General features: G+C 42.2%; 1 protein-coding gene across 1 annotated transcript in view; it reads right to left on the bottom strand.

The window, feature by feature from the left end:
• Window positions 1-18398, bottom strand: part of LOC467872 (ATP-binding cassette sub-family A member 17-like) — a 62918-nt gene extending 44520 nt beyond the window's left edge. The window contains 5 exon segments of the mRNA XM_063797575.1: window positions 8979-9033; window positions 9370-9808; window positions 13033-13195; window positions 14349-14557; window positions 18365-18398. Of these exon segments, the coding sequence (XP_063653645.1) occupies window positions 8979-9033; window positions 9370-9808; window positions 13033-13195; window positions 14349-14557; window positions 18365-18398 (900 nt within the window).
• Between the last annotated feature and the right edge of the window lie 90 nt (window positions 18399-18488).

The raw sequence follows: 18488 nt of genomic DNA, 5'->3' as shown, positions 1-18488 counted from the left end.
GAGGCTGCAGCGAGCTGAGATGGTGCTACTGCATTCCAGCCTGGGCGACAGAGTGAGACTATGAAAAAAAACAACAACAACAAAACAACAAAACACTGTGAGTATACTAAAAACTACTGAATTGAATATTGTAAAATGAGTAAAATGATGAATTTCATGTTATGTGAATTTTCTCAATAAAAAGTAAAAAATATATAAAAATTCAAATACAGTCGTTTGTAGAAATCCTTTAACTCAGAAATCTTGACTTAAACGCCATGCCCTTCACCCTTCCTGAATGTTTAAGGAATAGTGTCCAGAAGAGGTTTCAAGACTGTGACATAATAAAAAATATATATTTGGTCTCTGCCCTGGTTCCTGGCACTGAGCTCCTAAAGCCCTTGTAATTTCCTGAGTGACAAGGCTGCTAGAAGCATCTTTTGTTCTAATATTTGGTCTTTGATTTGATATTTGATTTGGTTTCTTACACAGAATTCCCAACTCCCTTGGAATTTCCTGAGTGATAGGAGCATCTTTTTGTTCTAGGGAGGCAACTTTTGGTGGGCTCCTGGACAGCTTCAGGATGTGAGCTAGTCACCAGAAAGACCAAGCCATGGTTAGAAGCTTGGAAATTTCAGACCAGGTGTGGTGGCTCATGCCTGTAATCCCAGCACTTTCAGAGGCTGAGGCCGGTGGATCTCTGGAGGTCAGGAGTTCATGACCAGCCTGGCCAACATGGTGAAACCTCATCTCTACTAAAAATAAAATTTAAAAAATTAGCTGGGCCTGGTGGTGGGCACCTGTAATCCCAGCTACTCAGGAGGCTGAGTCAGGAGAATTGCTTGAACCTGGGAGGTGGAGGAGCCAAGATCACGCCATTGCACTTCAGCCTGGGCAACAGAGAAAGACTCCGTCTCAAAAAAAAAAGCTTGGAAATTTCAGCCTCACCCCCAGTCCTCCAGGGAATGGGAGAGGGATTGGAGGCTGTGCTAATAACTGGTCATGACCACACGATGCAGCCTGCCTAAAAATATCTAAACTAGGGGCTCTGAAGAGTTACCGGGTTGGTGAATACACTGAGGTGCTGCCAAGGTGGTATACTAGGACAGGCATGGAAGTTCTGCACCACTTTTCACACACCTTGTCCTGTGTACCTCTTTATCTGGTTGTTCATGTGTATCCTTCATAATACCCTCTATAATAAAGGGTTTTGTGAGCTTTTATAACAAATTATCAAACCTAAGGAGGAGGTTGTCAGAACCCCCAAACAACAGCCAGTTGGTCAGAAGTACAGGTAACAACCTGGAACTTGCAACTGACATCTGAAGTCAGGGATGGGGGCAATCTTGTGAGACTGAGCCTTAAACCTGCGGAGTCTGCATTAACTTTAGATAGTCAGCATTAAGAACTGAATTGTAGGACACTCAGTTGCTATCCGCAGAGTTGGAGAATTGGTTGGTGTGGGAAAACTCCACATACATTTGGTGTCAGAAGTGTTGAGAATAGAGAAACACAACTTTTCATTTTAAAGACGCTCCCAGGAGGTTGCAGTGAGCTGAGATCACGCCACTGCACTCCAGCCTGGTGACAGAGCAAGACTCCATCTCAAAAAAAAAAAAAAAAAAAAAGACCCACCCTGAGTTGAATCAGAGAGCTGCAGTCTATCTCATCATTCCCAAGAGTGGATACAGAGGAAACAAATCCCTGTTATCCATCGACTCACCTGACCATAGAAAGAAAGATGTTCTGCTACTGTTAACTTATCAGATAAGACATCATGTTGGGGGCACCAGCCCAGGCTCTTCCTAATGTGAAACATCTCTTGTGAAATTTCATATCCATTGACATATGCACATCCACTTGTAGGGGGAATAAGACCTAGAACCAAGGGGAAGACAAGATACTGAAATTATCTTCAGTCAGAGCACACAGCAGCACGAAGGCCCGATGATACTTTCTGCTTTGTTCACTTGTTCTCACACACACTGTCCTTATACTACTTCTTTGCCACAGTCAGTGAATCAGCAGCATCCAAGGAGTATGTATGTTCTATGCATGACAATGTACCAGGATGTGTGGGGAGTATTAGAGATAGGAGATATCCTCCCTACTTTTGAGAAATTCCAATGAGTTAAATGAATAAAACACACATAGGCACATGTAAAAGCAAATTACATTACTGTAAGTATTAAATAATAATTTGGATGCCTAGTAAATATGATTAAGAAAAGTTTTGTGGGAATCTAACAGTTTTGAATTGAGACCCCTGAAGGCAAGTTCTCTGACTTATCTCTGATTCTTAATAAGTATCTGTTCAATGAATGAATAAATAAATGAATGCTCTCATTGCCAAATGTATGCCAGCATAAAATTTTGCAGCCTGCCTACCCGCATACTATCATTGTCTTTATTCTTATTTTCTAGGTATTTTTTCTGGTTGAAAAAGGCAATAAATTCTTATTACAACAAGGTCAAAAAAAGGTATAACAAAGAAAACAAGTTATACAAATCCTATCATTAAAAGATAACTTCATTTCACTTTGGGAGGCCGAGGCGAGCGGATCACAAGGTCAGGAGATCGAGACCATCCTGGCTAAAACAGTGAAACCCCGTCTCTACTAAAAATACAAAAAATTAGCCGGGCGTGGTGGCGGGGGCCTGTAGTCCCAGCTCCTCAGGAGGCTGAGGCAGGAGAATGGTGTGAACCCAGGAGGCAGAGCTTGCAGTGAGCTGAGATCACGCCACTGCACTCCAGCCTGGGCGACAGAGAGAGACTCCGTCTCAAAAACAACAACAACAATAAAAAAAAAAAAACAACTTCTGTTAACATTTTGCTATATAGCCTTAGGTATTTTTTATGTAAAAAATAAATGTACTCAAAAATTTATTTTAATTATTAATTAATGTACTCATACATTTATTTTTTAACACAAATGAGAATATAAGTATAAATTCTAGTTTTCTAACTGGCTTTTTTTTTTTTTTTGAGACAGGGTCTGGCTCTGTTGCCCAGGCTAAAGTGCAGCACCGTGATCTCAGTTCACTACAGCCTCTATCTCCCGAGTTCAAGTGATTCTCATGCCTCAGCCTCCTAAGTAGCTGGGATTACAGGTGTGTGCCACCACACCCAGCTAATTTTTGTATTTTTAGTAGAGATGAGGTTTCAACATGTTGGCCAGGCTGGTTTAACTGGCTTTTTCATTTAACAACGTATCGAGGCCATTTGTCCACATCAACAAAATCTTTTTTTTTTTTTTTTTTGAGACAGGCTAGGCTCTTGCTCTATTGCCCAGGCTCGGGGCGGTAGTGTGATCACGACTCACTGCAGCCTTGACCTCCTGGGCTCAAGTGATCTTCCCACCTCAGTAGCTGGGACTACTGGTGTGCGTCATTTTTTTGTATATTTTTTGTAGAGATGGGGTTTTGTCATGTTGCCCGGCCTGTTCTCAAACTCCTGGGCTCAAGTGATCTACCTGCCTCTGCCTTCCAAAGTGCTAAGATTACAGGCATGAGCCACAGCACCCGGCCCTGTATCATTTTTAAGGCCTAAAAAGATTTTATTTTTATGAACATACCCTATTTCTTGATTCAGTCCAGACTAATGGATGCTTACGTTATTTGCAATTTTTCACAAGTATAAACCTGTGATATAACTTTGCCTGCTTCCCAATTATTTCCTTATTATAAATCAATATAAGTAGATTTGGCAGGTCAAAGACGGGACAAGACTTGAAAGGATTTTGATACTTATTGCCAAATCACCCTCCGGTTGTTAGATCTTCCATTTTGGCTGTGAATAAGAAAGCATCCATGATTGTTTGGGGGTGAGGTAATACTATTGTAGAGTAAATGTAACAAGTCTTTTAATGTAAAGTTATAATAACAAAAGAACTAAATAGAACTCAAAAAAGAACCAAAAAACCACATAACTTTACTGGACATGGCATTTAAGATACAAAACATGCCTGTGCCAAGTTTTGGGCCTTTCTACCACCAATTACGATACAGAAGCCCTTTGCTGTCCGATGTCCTAGGCAATCAGCCAGATTTTCCTTCCCTGCTTAGCATCTTCAAGGCTACTGAATCCCATTATGTATCCTTTAGTAATGCCACTTTCCCCAGGGCAGTGTTAGCTTTTTTTTTTTTTTTTTTTTTTGTGATGGAGTCTTGCTCTGTCGCCCAGGCTGGAGTGCAGTGGTGCGATCTCGGCTTACTACAAGCTCTGCCTCCCAGGTTCACGCCATTCTCCTGCCTCAGCTTCCCAAGTAGCTGGGACTACAGGCGCCCGCCACCATGCCTGGCTAATTTTTTGTATTTTTAGTAGAGATGGGGTTTCACCGTGTTGGCCAGGATAGTCTTGATCTCCTGACGTCGTGATCCTCCCGCCTCGGCCTCCCAAAGTGCTGGGATTACAGGCGTGAGCCACCGCACCCGGCCAGTGTTAGCTTTTTTTATGCCATGTCACCATTGGCAGAAATCCATGGCAGAGCTCTGATACATCATTCCCAGTCTGCATTTTGGCAGTATTTGCAATTCATTTATTAATTCAGTCATTCATTCAATGATATTATGGAATGCCTATTCTGTGCCAAGTACTATTCAGACACTGTGGATCCAGAAGTAAACAGAACAGGCTCTCTGGAGAGAGGGATGAGGGAGAGGCAGAAAAATAACTCACATACATACCTGACTTGCCTCCTTGATCTCTTAGCCTGGGGGTGTAGCTGGATACCCTTCAGACAGTGAGAACCTCACAGGCCTATATAGGGGAAGAGGCCTTCCCTAAATGGTCAACACTGTCAGGAACAACAGTGTCTATATCTGAGAGAGGACCATCCTTTCAGAAACACTGCTGTGCCCCAGTCCTGATGCACGCAGAGCCTGCCCAGCAAGTGCCTGCTGGGCTGAGATTTGGTTTTTAAAGTCCTGATACCAGAGGGGTGGCCAAAGGCACCTCTGACACAGCTTCACTATTTTGCTGTTCCTCAAATGCCTTCAGTGGAGAGAGCATCAGCCACGTATGAGGAGCATCAGGGCTATGGAGGCGGATGTGGGAAACTAGATACAGAGTTTGAATCAGGAGATAGTGTTCCGGCCCATTTGACCTCTTTAAGAATCCATCCTCATCTTAGTAGAGTCACAATTTGTCAGGGCCCACATATTGGAACATACTATTTGATGCAAAAAAATCACAAATGTAAATGATAAGCTGTTTGGCTTCATTTATACTACACTTTGATTTTTTGTAACAGTTCTCTTGAACTCCCTTTTTTATGTCACCAACTGTTGGGCCTGTCCTTCATTAATGTTTCTACCTATACCGCTCCATGTTGACCCACAATTCATTCTCCTGCACTGTTTCTTTGACTCTACTCCCTGTTATTTTTGTCCTTTGTAATTTATCAATTCTACCAATAGTTTTAGAGGTAACACCTCCTCTTGACAAAAAAAAAATAAAATAAAATGTCCAGGAACTCCTCCCTTACCATGGTGTCTTAGAAGCCATTTTACTGTTGTACCCCAACATCATAATCAAGACCTGGGAAATTATCTGCCCTGGATGTCTTACACCTCCATTCCCTTCCAAATTGAGACTTACGCCTCCATTTGAAATTATATTAAGGAGCCAAATGAAATATAAAAACATACATATATTGAGATGTTTCAACAAGCCTTTAGTGGAGAATGGAAGTCTTCTATTGGTAAAATAACCATAAAAGTGAAAACGTGACTCTCAAGAAATAATAATGAAGGCTGTAGATAATGGGAATAGCAATGCTACTGGAAGAAGTAGTCATAAACACCACTTGACAGAAAATTGTATCAGGACTCACCTCTTTGGAAGAATGTGCTGATCATGAATGCAAAGAAAATTGTGGCAATGGCAAAACACATTAGAAAAACAAATATCAGACTAGGGTCACTGTTCTTAAGCATTGCCACATTTTTCACCTATAAAACAATCATAGATATAATTTTTACATGAACAAAATAAGAAGAAAGCAAAACTTCCATGAAAACAATGAAGAAACTGTTTTTAAAATCTGAGATGATCTTAGAAACACACATATATATAGTTCTTTAAGGCAGGACCTTTCCTCCCACATCCATTACCATTTACAAATTATGCCCTGTACATGTATCCTTTTCTGGAAAGCGTAAGTTTGGATTTAATTTTTGATCCAATGTGAACTTTTCTTTTATCCTTTTTTTTTAAAGCAACCATGGCCTGACAAGTTTTTTTCTTTTAATAAGTGTGTTTTTCTCATTTGTCATGATCACTATTACAGATAATTTTGCTATACCTTTTGATATCTTATATCTTCTTTTTTTAATGTTTCCAGCCATTTCATTTGTTTTATATATTTTGCTGACTAGTCTGGGTTTGTCTTCCTTTGTTCAACCTGCCCCAATTTTGATAATTTAGAAGGTAAATGTTCGTATATCCAAGTAATAGGTTTTAATTTAGTCATTAAATGCAAGTTGGCAAATTTAACACCAAATTTCATTGATAATATAAAAGAAAAATAACGATGTCATAGACATTAAAGAATGTTATCTTTTATAATAACTATTTTTAATTGTTTGTAGAGTATAAAATTTATGTTTTAAAGTTTATAAGATACATTTTTGGTATTCCAGTCTACTAAAGAAATTAACCACACCCATGTCCAGTACTTGAAGGCGAGGGAACTGAAAGGAGGACAAAGCTCTCCCTGATCTTAAAGATTCTAAATGCTTAAATGCCTCAAGTTTCAGAGACTACCACCACATACAGCCTGAGATTTTCCAAGTGTTCATCAAGAATGGTGTGTCCAGCTGGGTGCAGTGGTTCAAGCCTATAATCCCAACATTTTGGGAGGCCAAGGCAGGCGGATCTCTTGAGGTCAGGAGCTCGAGACCAGCCTGGCCAACATGGTGAAACTCTGCCTCTACTAAAAATACAAAAATTAGCCGGGCATGGTGGCAGGTGCCTGTAATCCCAGCTACTTGGGAGGCTGATGCAGGAGAATTGCATGAACCTGGGAGGTTGCGGTGAGCCGAGATCATGCCACTGCACTCCAGCCTGGGTGACAGAGTGAGACTTTGTCTCAAAAAAATAAAAAATGGTGTTTCCCATCATATATTAAATTTCAGCACTACCACCCACAAAACACCAAATTTCTTTCCCACCTATTCATAGCTTAGCACATCTTGAAGGACAAGAGATTTGTACCTCTGTGCAGAAGAGAATGGTCAATGAAAGAAACAGCAATGAAGACAGAAATGAAGAACGTGATGAACCAAGCAACCCAGTGTCTTGAAAGTGGACTGAGGACATGAATACAGGCATGAAGCATTATAGTACAGACTCTGACCAGGTTTCTGTATTTTTTTCTCATATTTTACAGAAGTTTCACCCACGTGAAATTTATTTTTTATTTTATCATTTTCATTTTTTAGAGACAGGGTCTCACTCTGTTGTCCATGCTGGTGTGTAATGGTACGATCATAGCTCACTGCAGCCTTGAACTCCTGGGTTCAAGCAATCCTCCCACCTCAGCCTCTCAAGTAGCTAGGACTACAGATGTGAGTCATTGCGCCTGGCCTCACGCAAACTTTATCAGCATTTTTTTTTTAGAGATCTGCCTTACCGAATCTTTCCAAAGCATTCAACTAAATTTTCAAAGGTAACTCCAGTCCACTCCATCTATTTACATAATATTTAATTAAATTACAAATTATAAGAACAACTACAGGTATAAAGAGATTTAGGAACAAACTTTAAAAAGCATACAACTCAGCGGTAAAAGATAAACCCAAATTCGCTAGAGAGAAGCCTACCAGCTGCAGTGTGCTGAGAGCTTCAATCTGAGAGTTTTACAGAGGGGATAGAATGTCAGTTAATTTGGACAATTAATTACATGGAGATCAGTTAAGAGGTGGAAACAACAAACTATAGGAAGATGGGATGAAAGACTGATGAAATTTAGAAAGACTTCTTGAAAGAAATGAACTGCAATATAAATTTTGAAGAAGAGCGGCCAAACAATGAGGCCTGCCTATAGGAGGAGCAGAATACCTAATACCTATTTGGGGAACAGAAAAGGAACACGGTCAACCAGAGCAAAGGGACTATGCTTGAAAGGGTGAGGGGAATAGGAGGGATGGAGTGATACGGGTCATTCCTAAATTAAGGACAGTGTGTTTTAATTCTCCTTAATCCATCTACATAGTCATACTAAATAAACATGAGGGAGTTTAGGAAGAAAGAGTTCTGTTAGTTGTATTCAGTGTTCAAAGAAGGAAATGACATTAGTGCCCCATTCCCCATTTCCCACCCTGGTCCTAGGGCCAAACACTGTCAGGGCATTCTCCCTCCTGGAATATTTCCCATAGTAACGACTCCTCCTGGAATACAACTTGCCTGCTCCTGGGTCCTTGCCAAGGAAGAGTTGAAAGTTTGGGTTGGGTCTTAGGGCATCACCTGAATAGAATGGAAGAGCTGACAACATTGATCCTATCAGCGTCCAGGGCTAAATGCTATTCTAGAACTCCCCAACAGACTATCTTTTCCTGACTCTGCACCAAGCAGAAATGGAACACATTCCTCTCTGGCATATTTCATCTAAGATTCCACTCAGAGAAGCTAAAGCTTAATTACTGGAAAACTGTTTTACTTTTACTCTTTATCTGGGAATGAAAACTGTATTTATGGCTGGGTTGTACTGTTCCATATAAAATTATCTGGAAATTTTTAACCTATGTCTCAAGTTACTTCCTCTACTAAATAAGAATAATAGCAGTAGTTCTCTCATATAATTGTGTATCATTCAGGATCCCTAAAGGAAACAACTGTTATATTCAAATTACAGTAATTCAAAGAGGGTTTGTTTATAACAGGCACATGTGTGCACAGAGACAGAAAACCCTACAGGATAGTGCAGAAACCTAGGGCTAGCAGCAAAAGCATGAATACCTTCCTTGGATCCAAATGGATGAGAAGAAAGAGAGGCTACCAGAATCCAGAATGGGAGAGTCTTGTAGGGCAAGACATCTTGCGAGAACAGTGACCTTCAGTTAAGGAACAAGCTGAGCCCAAAATGACCTGTAGGGATCTCTCCCTGCTGGCCTGAGGTCAACACAGGGACCTCATCCTCCTACTTCTTCCCTCTGAGGTCCTGCCAGATTCCTTGTGGGAGCATGTGCTGGGATCCCTGCAGGTCAGCCTTCAGGGCATCAAGCAAGGTGGTGAATAGTGAAGGGTAGATCTCTTATCATGAGTCATTCCACAAGCATTTGTCAAACACCTACCTAGTGGGAGGCAGTGTGCTGGCCAACCAGGAATGACCAGGCTGGACATTCTCAGACTAAAGGCAAGGATTCATGTAGTAACAGAGGTGGGATCACCTAGATTGCAAGCAAGTTAAAATTGTGAACAACCTTCCAAGTTCCAACTCACCTTGGAAGTTGCTTGGACACCTAAGCAACCTCCTTTTGGCTGCATTCCTATTCTGGTCATTTTTCATTAGCAGCCTCCCCATACCCCTGTCCCAGGAGAGGCATACACCTGAAGTATCTGGGGTTACCTTCAGTCTTTTCTCTTTCTCCAGTACAATGGAACTGATGATGACGAGCTCAATGCACATGAAGCTGAGTATGAAGAACACAGAAAACTCATTCTGAAGGACTAGGAAGAACCTGTCCTCGATATAGGGTCCATATGGGAATCTCTTCACAAGTACATTGAGATTCTCAAACATGTTGGTCATTGCATTGTGAGCATGGTACCACATGATGGCTTTATCCACAGCATACTGTATGGCCAGGAAGCCTTCTTTGTTGTATCCTATGAGAAAATAGTGAATATCAAGAAATTAAGGTCAGGAGTTCGAGACCAGCCTGGCCAATATGGTGAAACCCCATCTCTACTAAGAATACAAAAATTAGCTGGGTGTGGTGGTGCATGCCTAAAGTCCCAGCTACTCGGGAGGCTGAGGCAGAATTGCTTGAACCTGGTGGGAGGCAGAGGTTGCAGTGAGCCGAGATTGCGCCACTGCATTCCAGCCTGGGCAACAGAGGGAGATTCTGTCTCAAAAAAAAAAAAAAAAAAAAAAAGAAAGAAAGAAAAAGAAAAAAGAAAGAAAGTATAAAGATACAACAACTGGTGTTTCAGACGGATCATGGCTAGGCATTCATAGAGACAGACAGCGGTAGGAAAGGCATCCCTAGAGTCCTCACTACAGTGTGGAAGAAAGAGAGGAAAGTCACAAGGGAGACCCCTGGAGCTGAGGGTAATGCATATATGATCCGAAAATGGGGTAAAGGAGCCTGGGCAGGCAAAATAAAAGATGTCCAATACAAGAATCTTTTGAGGTGGGACCACATTTCCTCCCCTTAGTATTCAGACTTCAGGGAAAGAGCACCTCTTCTGCAGTTTTGATCACACAGCACGTAAGAGATGGTTAAACTCAAAGCACTCGTATGAGATGGTTAAACTCAAAGCACTTGAAAGACGCAGCCTCCCTAACCTGTTGTGACCTACTTCTGAGTTGTTACTGCTGTTGGGTTTATGGTCAGTGAATTTTACTACTAAGTCTCAAAAACAGTCCTTATCACAAGCAACACTCATTTCAATACAGCATAGTTGGCATGATGGGGTCAGCTTTCAGGAAAAATAGGCTGAAAGGCAAAGATCCCTGGTTCTGGGGTCCTCTAAGAGATAACAGCCCCACCTCCAAGCAATGGTTACCAGGCTCCAACATGAGCAAAGCCAAGGTGGGGTACCTCAGCCCCCTCCCAGGAGTAGAGGTGGCTATGGTCTTCAGATGGCCTAGACCTAGGCAGACTCTCAGATCTGTCCAGGAAAAAGAAGGAACAAATTGTTGGTAATAAATTCTCAGAATGGTTACATATTCTTGATTGTGTGTAGGAGTATTTTCACTGCAGAACTGCTGGATCTTTTCTAGAATTATGCAAAACTGTAAGTACTCGGACTTGGACTCTCACTTAGTGTGCACAAAGGCCCGAGGCTTCAAGCCAATATTTGAGCCATTCTACAACAGATGTAGATTATCAGCTTAATTTTCTAAGAAAAGTTAGTTGCCTAGAGGATGTTCACCCTAAACCCCTCACAAAAAGGAAGACCAAAAAATCTAAAGTGAATGGGAGAGCATGAGTCTTTCAAGAGCGGATTGGCCTATGGGCCTTCAGTCGGGAATGTGATGCTTATTGTGAAGGACAGAGGATGCGCAGGTGTCAGTGTTGACCCAGTACTTCTCTAGGAACCTGGGTTTGCCAGAAGTGAGAGTTGGGCAACGCAGGCAGATCCAGGGAGTACTGGGTGCCAAGTTTTAGGTGTTTGCTCTGTCAGGTGCAGTTAGACCCCTTTGCATGGGAGAGAGCAAGCAGATGCAAAGCAGCCACTCAGCAAGGCTCTCTCCTTCACCCTCAACAGAGGGTGACAGAGCAGAAAGTCAGCATGGCTCCCCAAGAAGAGAGGACTATGGCAGCCAGGAGTCAGGACCTGGCTTTGGGACCATATGCCAGCCCTTGGGACAAATAGGAACTCCTGGAAAAACTCCAACCTTCTGGCATTAATTTTCTGTCCTCTTATCCTAAATGACAGAGAGGGAAAAGGAGATTTTCCCAGACTAGAAATGCAGATAGGGAGATTCATGAGAGGGAAAGGGAGAGGGCCAGCCAAGACCAAGAGGCCTGAAGAACAGGAACTGGGATTCTGCACCAGTGTTGCAGATGGGGCAGGGAGGATGGAATAAGAATCAAGGCAAGATCTAAAAGCATCAGTCAGAGTAAATAAAATCAAAGTGAAGCATCAGCCAATGAACAGGCCAGAAAAAGTTCAGGGATTCCCCCAAAGCAGGAACAGACTGTTTGGAGCTGCACAGGCATGCAGGGAGTCCCAAGAGTGTGGATGATTATCTTCTGTTTCTTCTTCATTAAATTAAATGAGACGGATGAAATGCAAAGGATACAGTCAGTGGAGATCGTAATGGAGGCATGTTAGACATAGATCATACAATATGACATGTGTGTTGAACAGGACATGTGTTTAAAAAGATAGAATAGGGCCAAGAGTGGTGGCTCATGCCTATAATCCCAGCATTTTGGGAGGCCGAGGTGGGCGGATCACCTGAGATCAGGAGTTCGAGACCAGCCTGGCCAACATGGTGAAACCCTATCTCTACTAAAAACACAAAAAATTAGCCAGGTGTGATGGTGGGCACTTGTAATCCCAGCTACTCAGGAGGCTGAGACAGGAGAATCGCTTGAACCTGGGAGGCAGAGATTGCAGTGAGCCGAGATTGTGCCATTGCACTCCAGCCTGGACAACAAGAATGAAACTCCATCTCAAAATAAAATAAAATAAAATAACCAAATAGGAGTGGTATTTGCAGGTGGAAAAGGGAAGCCGAGAAAATCTTAAACATGCATAAAGCACAGATCATGTTTCCTCCATGATGACAAATGTCACTGCTAAATTGGCCACCCACTGGTCCCTGCACTCCTTGTTCCAGTAAAATGTTTCCATCCTTCCTCCAAACAATTCAATATTGTTACAATCAAATCCATAACTACTGTTTTTACTTGCTCTAGAATGTAAGCAGTTTACTGAATGTCACATTTCTAAATGTAACTCCTTCAACCTCTTCTGAAATGTTAGTTTATGTGCTGGCAGCAAAACAAACAAAACAACAAAACTGGCCATGCTCTTTTTTTTTTTTTTTTTTTGAGACGGAGTTTCGCTCTTGTTGCCCAGACTGGAGTGCAATGGCCCAGTCTCAGTGCACCGCCACCTCTGCCTCCCAGGTTCATGCAATTCTCCTGCCTCAGCCTCCTGAGTAGCTGGGATTACAGGCATGAGCCACCACGCCCAGCTAATTTTGTATTTTTTGTAGAGACGGGGTTTCTCCATGTTTGTCAGGTCTCGAACTCCCTGCCTCAGGTGATCCACCCGCCTCAGCCTCTCAAAGTGCTGAGATTACAGGCATGAGACACCGCGCCCAGCCACGGCCATGCTCTTAACACGCACAGGCTTCGGGGCTTTCTCACCAGGACTTCCCCCATCAGCAAATGGAAATTCCCGGGGTTCTTGGCGTGGATTGGGAGGGTAAAGAAAGGATGTCCACCAGCCTTCTATGTCATCTTGAAAAAATATATTTTTCCCCGGTATAAAATTCTTCTGAAAGTAACTGAAGCGCAATTGATACTTAACCTATGAAGAACAAAGAGAAAACAAATTCGGTTATGAACTCCTGAAACTCAGCAAAGGCACAGGACAGAACAAATCTGTGCTTGATGTCAGCTGTAACAGGATGAAGGATGCCCACACTAGCAGGTGTCCCCTGGGAGAGCATGCTGCAACAGTGGTCTTCCCTGTGTACTCTGGAAATTCTCCGTGGTGCAAGCCTGGGAAACATACAGCCGCTCCTGAGCCCCCTTCAGGAATGGTGTGCTGCAGAACAGTTCAGAGCAAGGGCTCTGGAGCCAGACCACCCAGATTCTAACCCCAAATCTCCTACTGAATAGCCTTGACACCTTGGGCAAATTACGTAAACTTCATTCCTCAGTTTCCTCATGAGTAAAATGGGGATATTAACAACGTCTACCTCATAGGCTACAGTAGGATTGAACCACATGGTATCTGTGTTGCCTAGCACTAATAAATGCTTGAAAAACATTGTTGGTTATTTTATTAACATGTTTCTCTCCATATACCAATAGCCCATGCAACTTCCAACAATTAATCATCAGATACACTGTACAACACAAAAGCTATACATGAGTGGTTTTCCCATCCCAGAACATAAACCAAATATTCCCATGTTTACAACATGAATTTTTCCTTAAACAAACTCACACTCATACCATATCTGAAGTCCATAAGATTATTAGTAATGACAACAATAACTAATCCTTCTGGAAAGTTATTTTGTTCCAGGCTTTGTTCTAAGCACTTTATAGGCATAAAACTCTTTTAGCCCTCACAACAATAAGGACACCGAGGCCCAGAAATGTTTTTCCAAGGTTACACAGCTGGTGAGTTGCAGGGCTGGAATGCAAGTCTGTGGAGGCTGATCTTGTAGTCTGCATCTGTCATCAGGCAGTTTAATATACGCCATCCTGTACCCTCAGGATAAAGGCTTGCTCACAACAAGTCTTCTAAAGAATTTGAAAACTGGAAGGGACCTCAAAGTCTAGGTTGTAAGACATGAAACACAGGAGCCCTTGCTTATCTCCTCTGGAAATAAGATGACAAAGCTGCCACAGAGAAAAGCCGGGGGCAGGTCAGCCAACAATACTGCAGAAGGAATACATGCTCAAGTCTCGGCAGCACAGTACAATTGTTAGAGAAAGGATGTTCTTACCGCAAGTGGCAAAGATCCATTGCTGTCATTGACGCTGTGGTCAAAAACAATTCCTGCCAATAAGTAGAAAGCTTTGGGATCATCAATTATATAACGTTCAAACAAAGACACTGAAGAATAGCCTAAAACTACAGAGAGAAAAATCCCATCAGTGAGTGGCTGGTGTGAAGGCAAAGGCTGCCCAGCTGCCCGCTTTCTACTTAAGGAGACTTAAGATCGACAGCTGACTGCTCCATTAACTCCAGCATTCGTTCTGCAAATACACGAGCAGAGAGAGACAGAAAATAAGGGAGGTAAGTTAAGGGACATGAATCTCATTATTTCAAGTCATAACTTTAACTGGGAAGTCTATAGTCCCAAGAACTGCTAGCCACTATCTTGGGGCATCAAGAAAGTAATGCTAAGAAGGAAGAGAGAATTTAAGTGCTGATCACATGATCTGAGACCTGGATCAAGCCTTGTGGTTTTTCATTAAAGAATGAGTTTTGTTCTTGTAGGAAGTTTAAGTTCACTTTCATCCTTTCAAGGCTTGTTTCTAGCCTGAGTTTTACATGTTGATTATTTTATTTTTCATTTCTAGAAGTTCTAGTTCCTTTTTTCCCCCCAAATTTGCTAGGTGACTATAATGAAATGCTACCTATAAATCCTTTTACGTTGTCTTTTATTTCTTCAAACCAGCTAAACATAGGGATTTTATAACACAAGACTAATAATTCCATTATCTGGAATCTTTCCAGGTCTGTTTTTGCTGTCTGTTGTCATAGTGATAATCATCCTTGGTGTCCTGTTTCCTAGTATGTTTGCTCACTGACCTTGATACTCTTGTGGTGAGTCTTGAGATACAGAATGAGGGTACATTATTCCAGGAAAAATATATATTTGCACCTGTCAATCTGAGTCCCACTGTCCCACTTCACAGTTTGAGGGGTTTTTCTTTTCTTCTTTCCTTCCTTCCTTTCATTCCTTCCTTTCCTTCCTTTCTTCCCTTCCCTCTGCCCTTCCTTCTTTCCTTCTTTCCTTCCTTCCTACCTCCCTCCCCTCCTTCCCTTCCTTTTTCCCTTCCCCTCCCTCCCTTCCTTCCATCTTTCCTCCCTCCCTCCCTCTCTCCCTCCCCTCCTTCTTTCTTCCTTCCTTTTTTTTTTTGACAGCCAAGTGATGTGAATTTGAGCTACAAATCTCAGGGCTAGGACCCTCCCTGCTGTGCTCAGTTCCAAGGCAACATTCAGGCAGTCAGGGGCATGTTTACATCCAGCACAACCTTACATTAAGTACCACCACTACAATGTAAGCATATGGGGTCCCAGATTTAAGGGGAGATAGTCTCATGATATACACCCCACCTTGAATGGGACTTAACTTTTTCTTCTTTCCCTCTGTGCCTTACAAGTCTATGAAAACGAGCATTCGATTTCCCCTAGTATGATGAATGTTTGATCAAAAGCAGCTTAGGGCCTCCACTGATCTCTTTGGGTTGTTTCCTTCATCTAGATTTTTTTTTCTTTTTTTTTTTGAAATGGAGTCTTGCTCTGTCTGATCTCGGCTCACTGCAACCTCCATCTCCAGAGTTCAAGTGATTCTCATGCCTCAGCCTCCCAAGTAGCTGGGATTACAAGTCGCACCACCATGCCCGGCTAATTTTTTGCATTTTTAGTACAGACAGGGTTTTGCCGTGTTGCCCAGGCTGGTCTTGAGCTCCTGAGCTTAGGGAATCCGCCTGCCTCAGCTTCCCAAAGTGCTAGGATTACGGGTGCCACTGCACTTCAGCCTGGGCAACAGAGCGAGATTCTGTCTCAAAAAAAAAAAAAAAAAAGAAAGAAAGAAATTTCATAATCTCATATGTATAAGGTAACTGAATTAGAATACATAGTATTTTAGGATACCAGACAAGCATGAAGCACAACTTTCTTTTTTTTTTTTTTTTTGAGATGGAGTCTTGCCCTGCCGCCCAGGCTGAAGTGCAATGGCACGATCTCGGCTCACTGCTATCTCCATGTCCTGGGTTCAAGCCACTCTCCTGCCTCAGCCTCCCAGGGAGCTGGGACTACAGGTATGTGCCACCACGCCCGGCTAATTTTTTTGTATTTTTAGTAGAGATGAGATTTCACCATGCTGGCCAGGCTGGTCACAAACTCTTGACCTCAAGTGATCCGCCCACCTCGGCCTCCCAAAGTGCTGGGATTACAGACATGAGCTACTGCACCCAGCTGAAGCACAACTTTCAAAACAGTGATTCCCCCACATTTTACCACTGAGAGCATTTTTATTTTTTATTTTTTTAGAGACAGGGTCTTGTTCTGTTACCCAAGCTGGAGTGTAGTGGTGCAATCATAGCTCACTGTAGGTTCAAGAGATCCTCCCACCTCAGCATCCCAAGTAGCTGGGTCTACAAGCATCAACTACCATACCTGGTTAATTTTTTATTTTTTGTAGAGACAGGGTTTCACTATGTTGCCCAAGCTGGTCTCAAATTCCTGGAACTGAAAGCTTTTAAAAGAATTATCCCCACTTAGGCTGGGTGCAGTGGCTCATGCCTGTAATCCCAGCACTTTGGGAGGCCAAGACGGGCGGATGACCTGAGGTCAGGAGTTTGAGACCAGCCTGGCCAATAAGGTGAAACCCCATCTCTACTAAAAATAGGAAAATTAGCCAGGCGTGGTGGCAGGTGCCTGTAATCCCAGCTACTCAGGAGGCTGAGGCAGGAGAATTGCTTGAACCCGGAAGACGGAGGTTGCAGTGAGCCTAGATCTCACCATTGCACTCCAGCCTGGGCAACAAGAGCGAAAGTCCATCTCAAAAAAAAAGAAAAAAAAAAGGAAAAGAAAAAAAAAACTATTATCCGCATTGAGTGGCACTGAAGCTTGGAGAGAAAAATCTCTATTCACTTTATGCCCTATATATTATTAGAATACTTTTACAATAGCATGTAGAGCAATTATAGTAATTTTGAAAAATTTCTCCTATAAACTACATATTTTGAAGAATGTTATCTACCTAACTACATTAATTTATTCAATAAATATTTATTGAGCACCTACTATGTGCTAGGTACTTCAACAGGCACAGTGATGAACAAAACAGACATGGTTCCGATGCCCTCATGGAGGTGGAGTCTAGTGGAGAAAGGCAGACAATACACAGAAGCAAGAAAGTGAATATATATGTAAACATTTATTAAAATTCCCTTTTTGATAGAAAGTATAAAACAAGGTTCTGTGACAGAGAATAAGGCAGAGGTGAGAAACCTAAAACCGATTTAGCTGCTTTCCTAGGCATCAGTTCAGCTGAAACCTGAAGACTAAGAGGGAGCAATGCACAGGGAATTCTGAGGGCAAAGCACCGTCAGAAGGAACACCTGCTGCAAAGGCCCTATCGGGAGAAAACCTCATGTAGCTGCTTTATAGGAAGTAAAAGACCAACATGACCAGTGTGTGGGAGCACAATAAAGAGCCAAACTAGATAAGACTGGGAAAAAAGCAGGGTCAGAACCTGGAGAAGAGCTGGTTTTCTTTCAGGACAATGGGAAGCCACTGAAGGGGTTTAAGCTGGAGACTAGCTGGATCCTATTGAGCTTTTGAAGATCTTTCTGCCTCCACATGGAGACTGGATTAGAATGGGACAAGAGGAGAAGCAGAGACCAGTTAAAAAGTTAGAAGCTATTTCAGACCCTCTGACTCTCTGAATGCCTTCCATTTTTTATTAGAGACATATAATTGCCAATCAGACCTTTGGATTAATATGATAATAGGTGTCATGATAGTGAGTTAAAAACAAATACTTAACATGTAACATTTTAATTAGCCTTGAAGCCTTCTGACATATATAGACAAGACTCCATATGTTGTTTGAAATAATAAAAATATCTCATAGACAGCTTCCCCCCAACTACCACCTCATAGGCTCTTTAGAATTTGGAGACACTAGATTTAGAATCACTACTGTAAGAACTCTCGGGGAAAAATTTCAAACTATACTTTATAAAAATGTCCTCCCGATCCTTACCCATCTTTATGTCTAACCTTCAAACTCAACATCAAAGATCCGTTCCACCATTTCGGTGACAGCCTTCAATGTTTCACTTTTAGAAGGGATATAAACTAGTTGAAATCTATTTTTCAGGAAAACTGTAGAAGTCTGGCAATG

Source organism: Pan troglodytes, chromosome 18, assembly GCF_028858775.2.
Source record: "Pan troglodytes isolate AG18354 chromosome 18, NHGRI_mPanTro3-v2.0_pri, whole genome shotgun sequence".
NCBI lineage: Eukaryota > Metazoa > Chordata > Mammalia > Primates > Hominidae > Pan > Pan troglodytes.
Note: the sequence above shows the minus strand (reverse complement) of the source record. Positions and strands in the feature narration are given on the sequence as shown.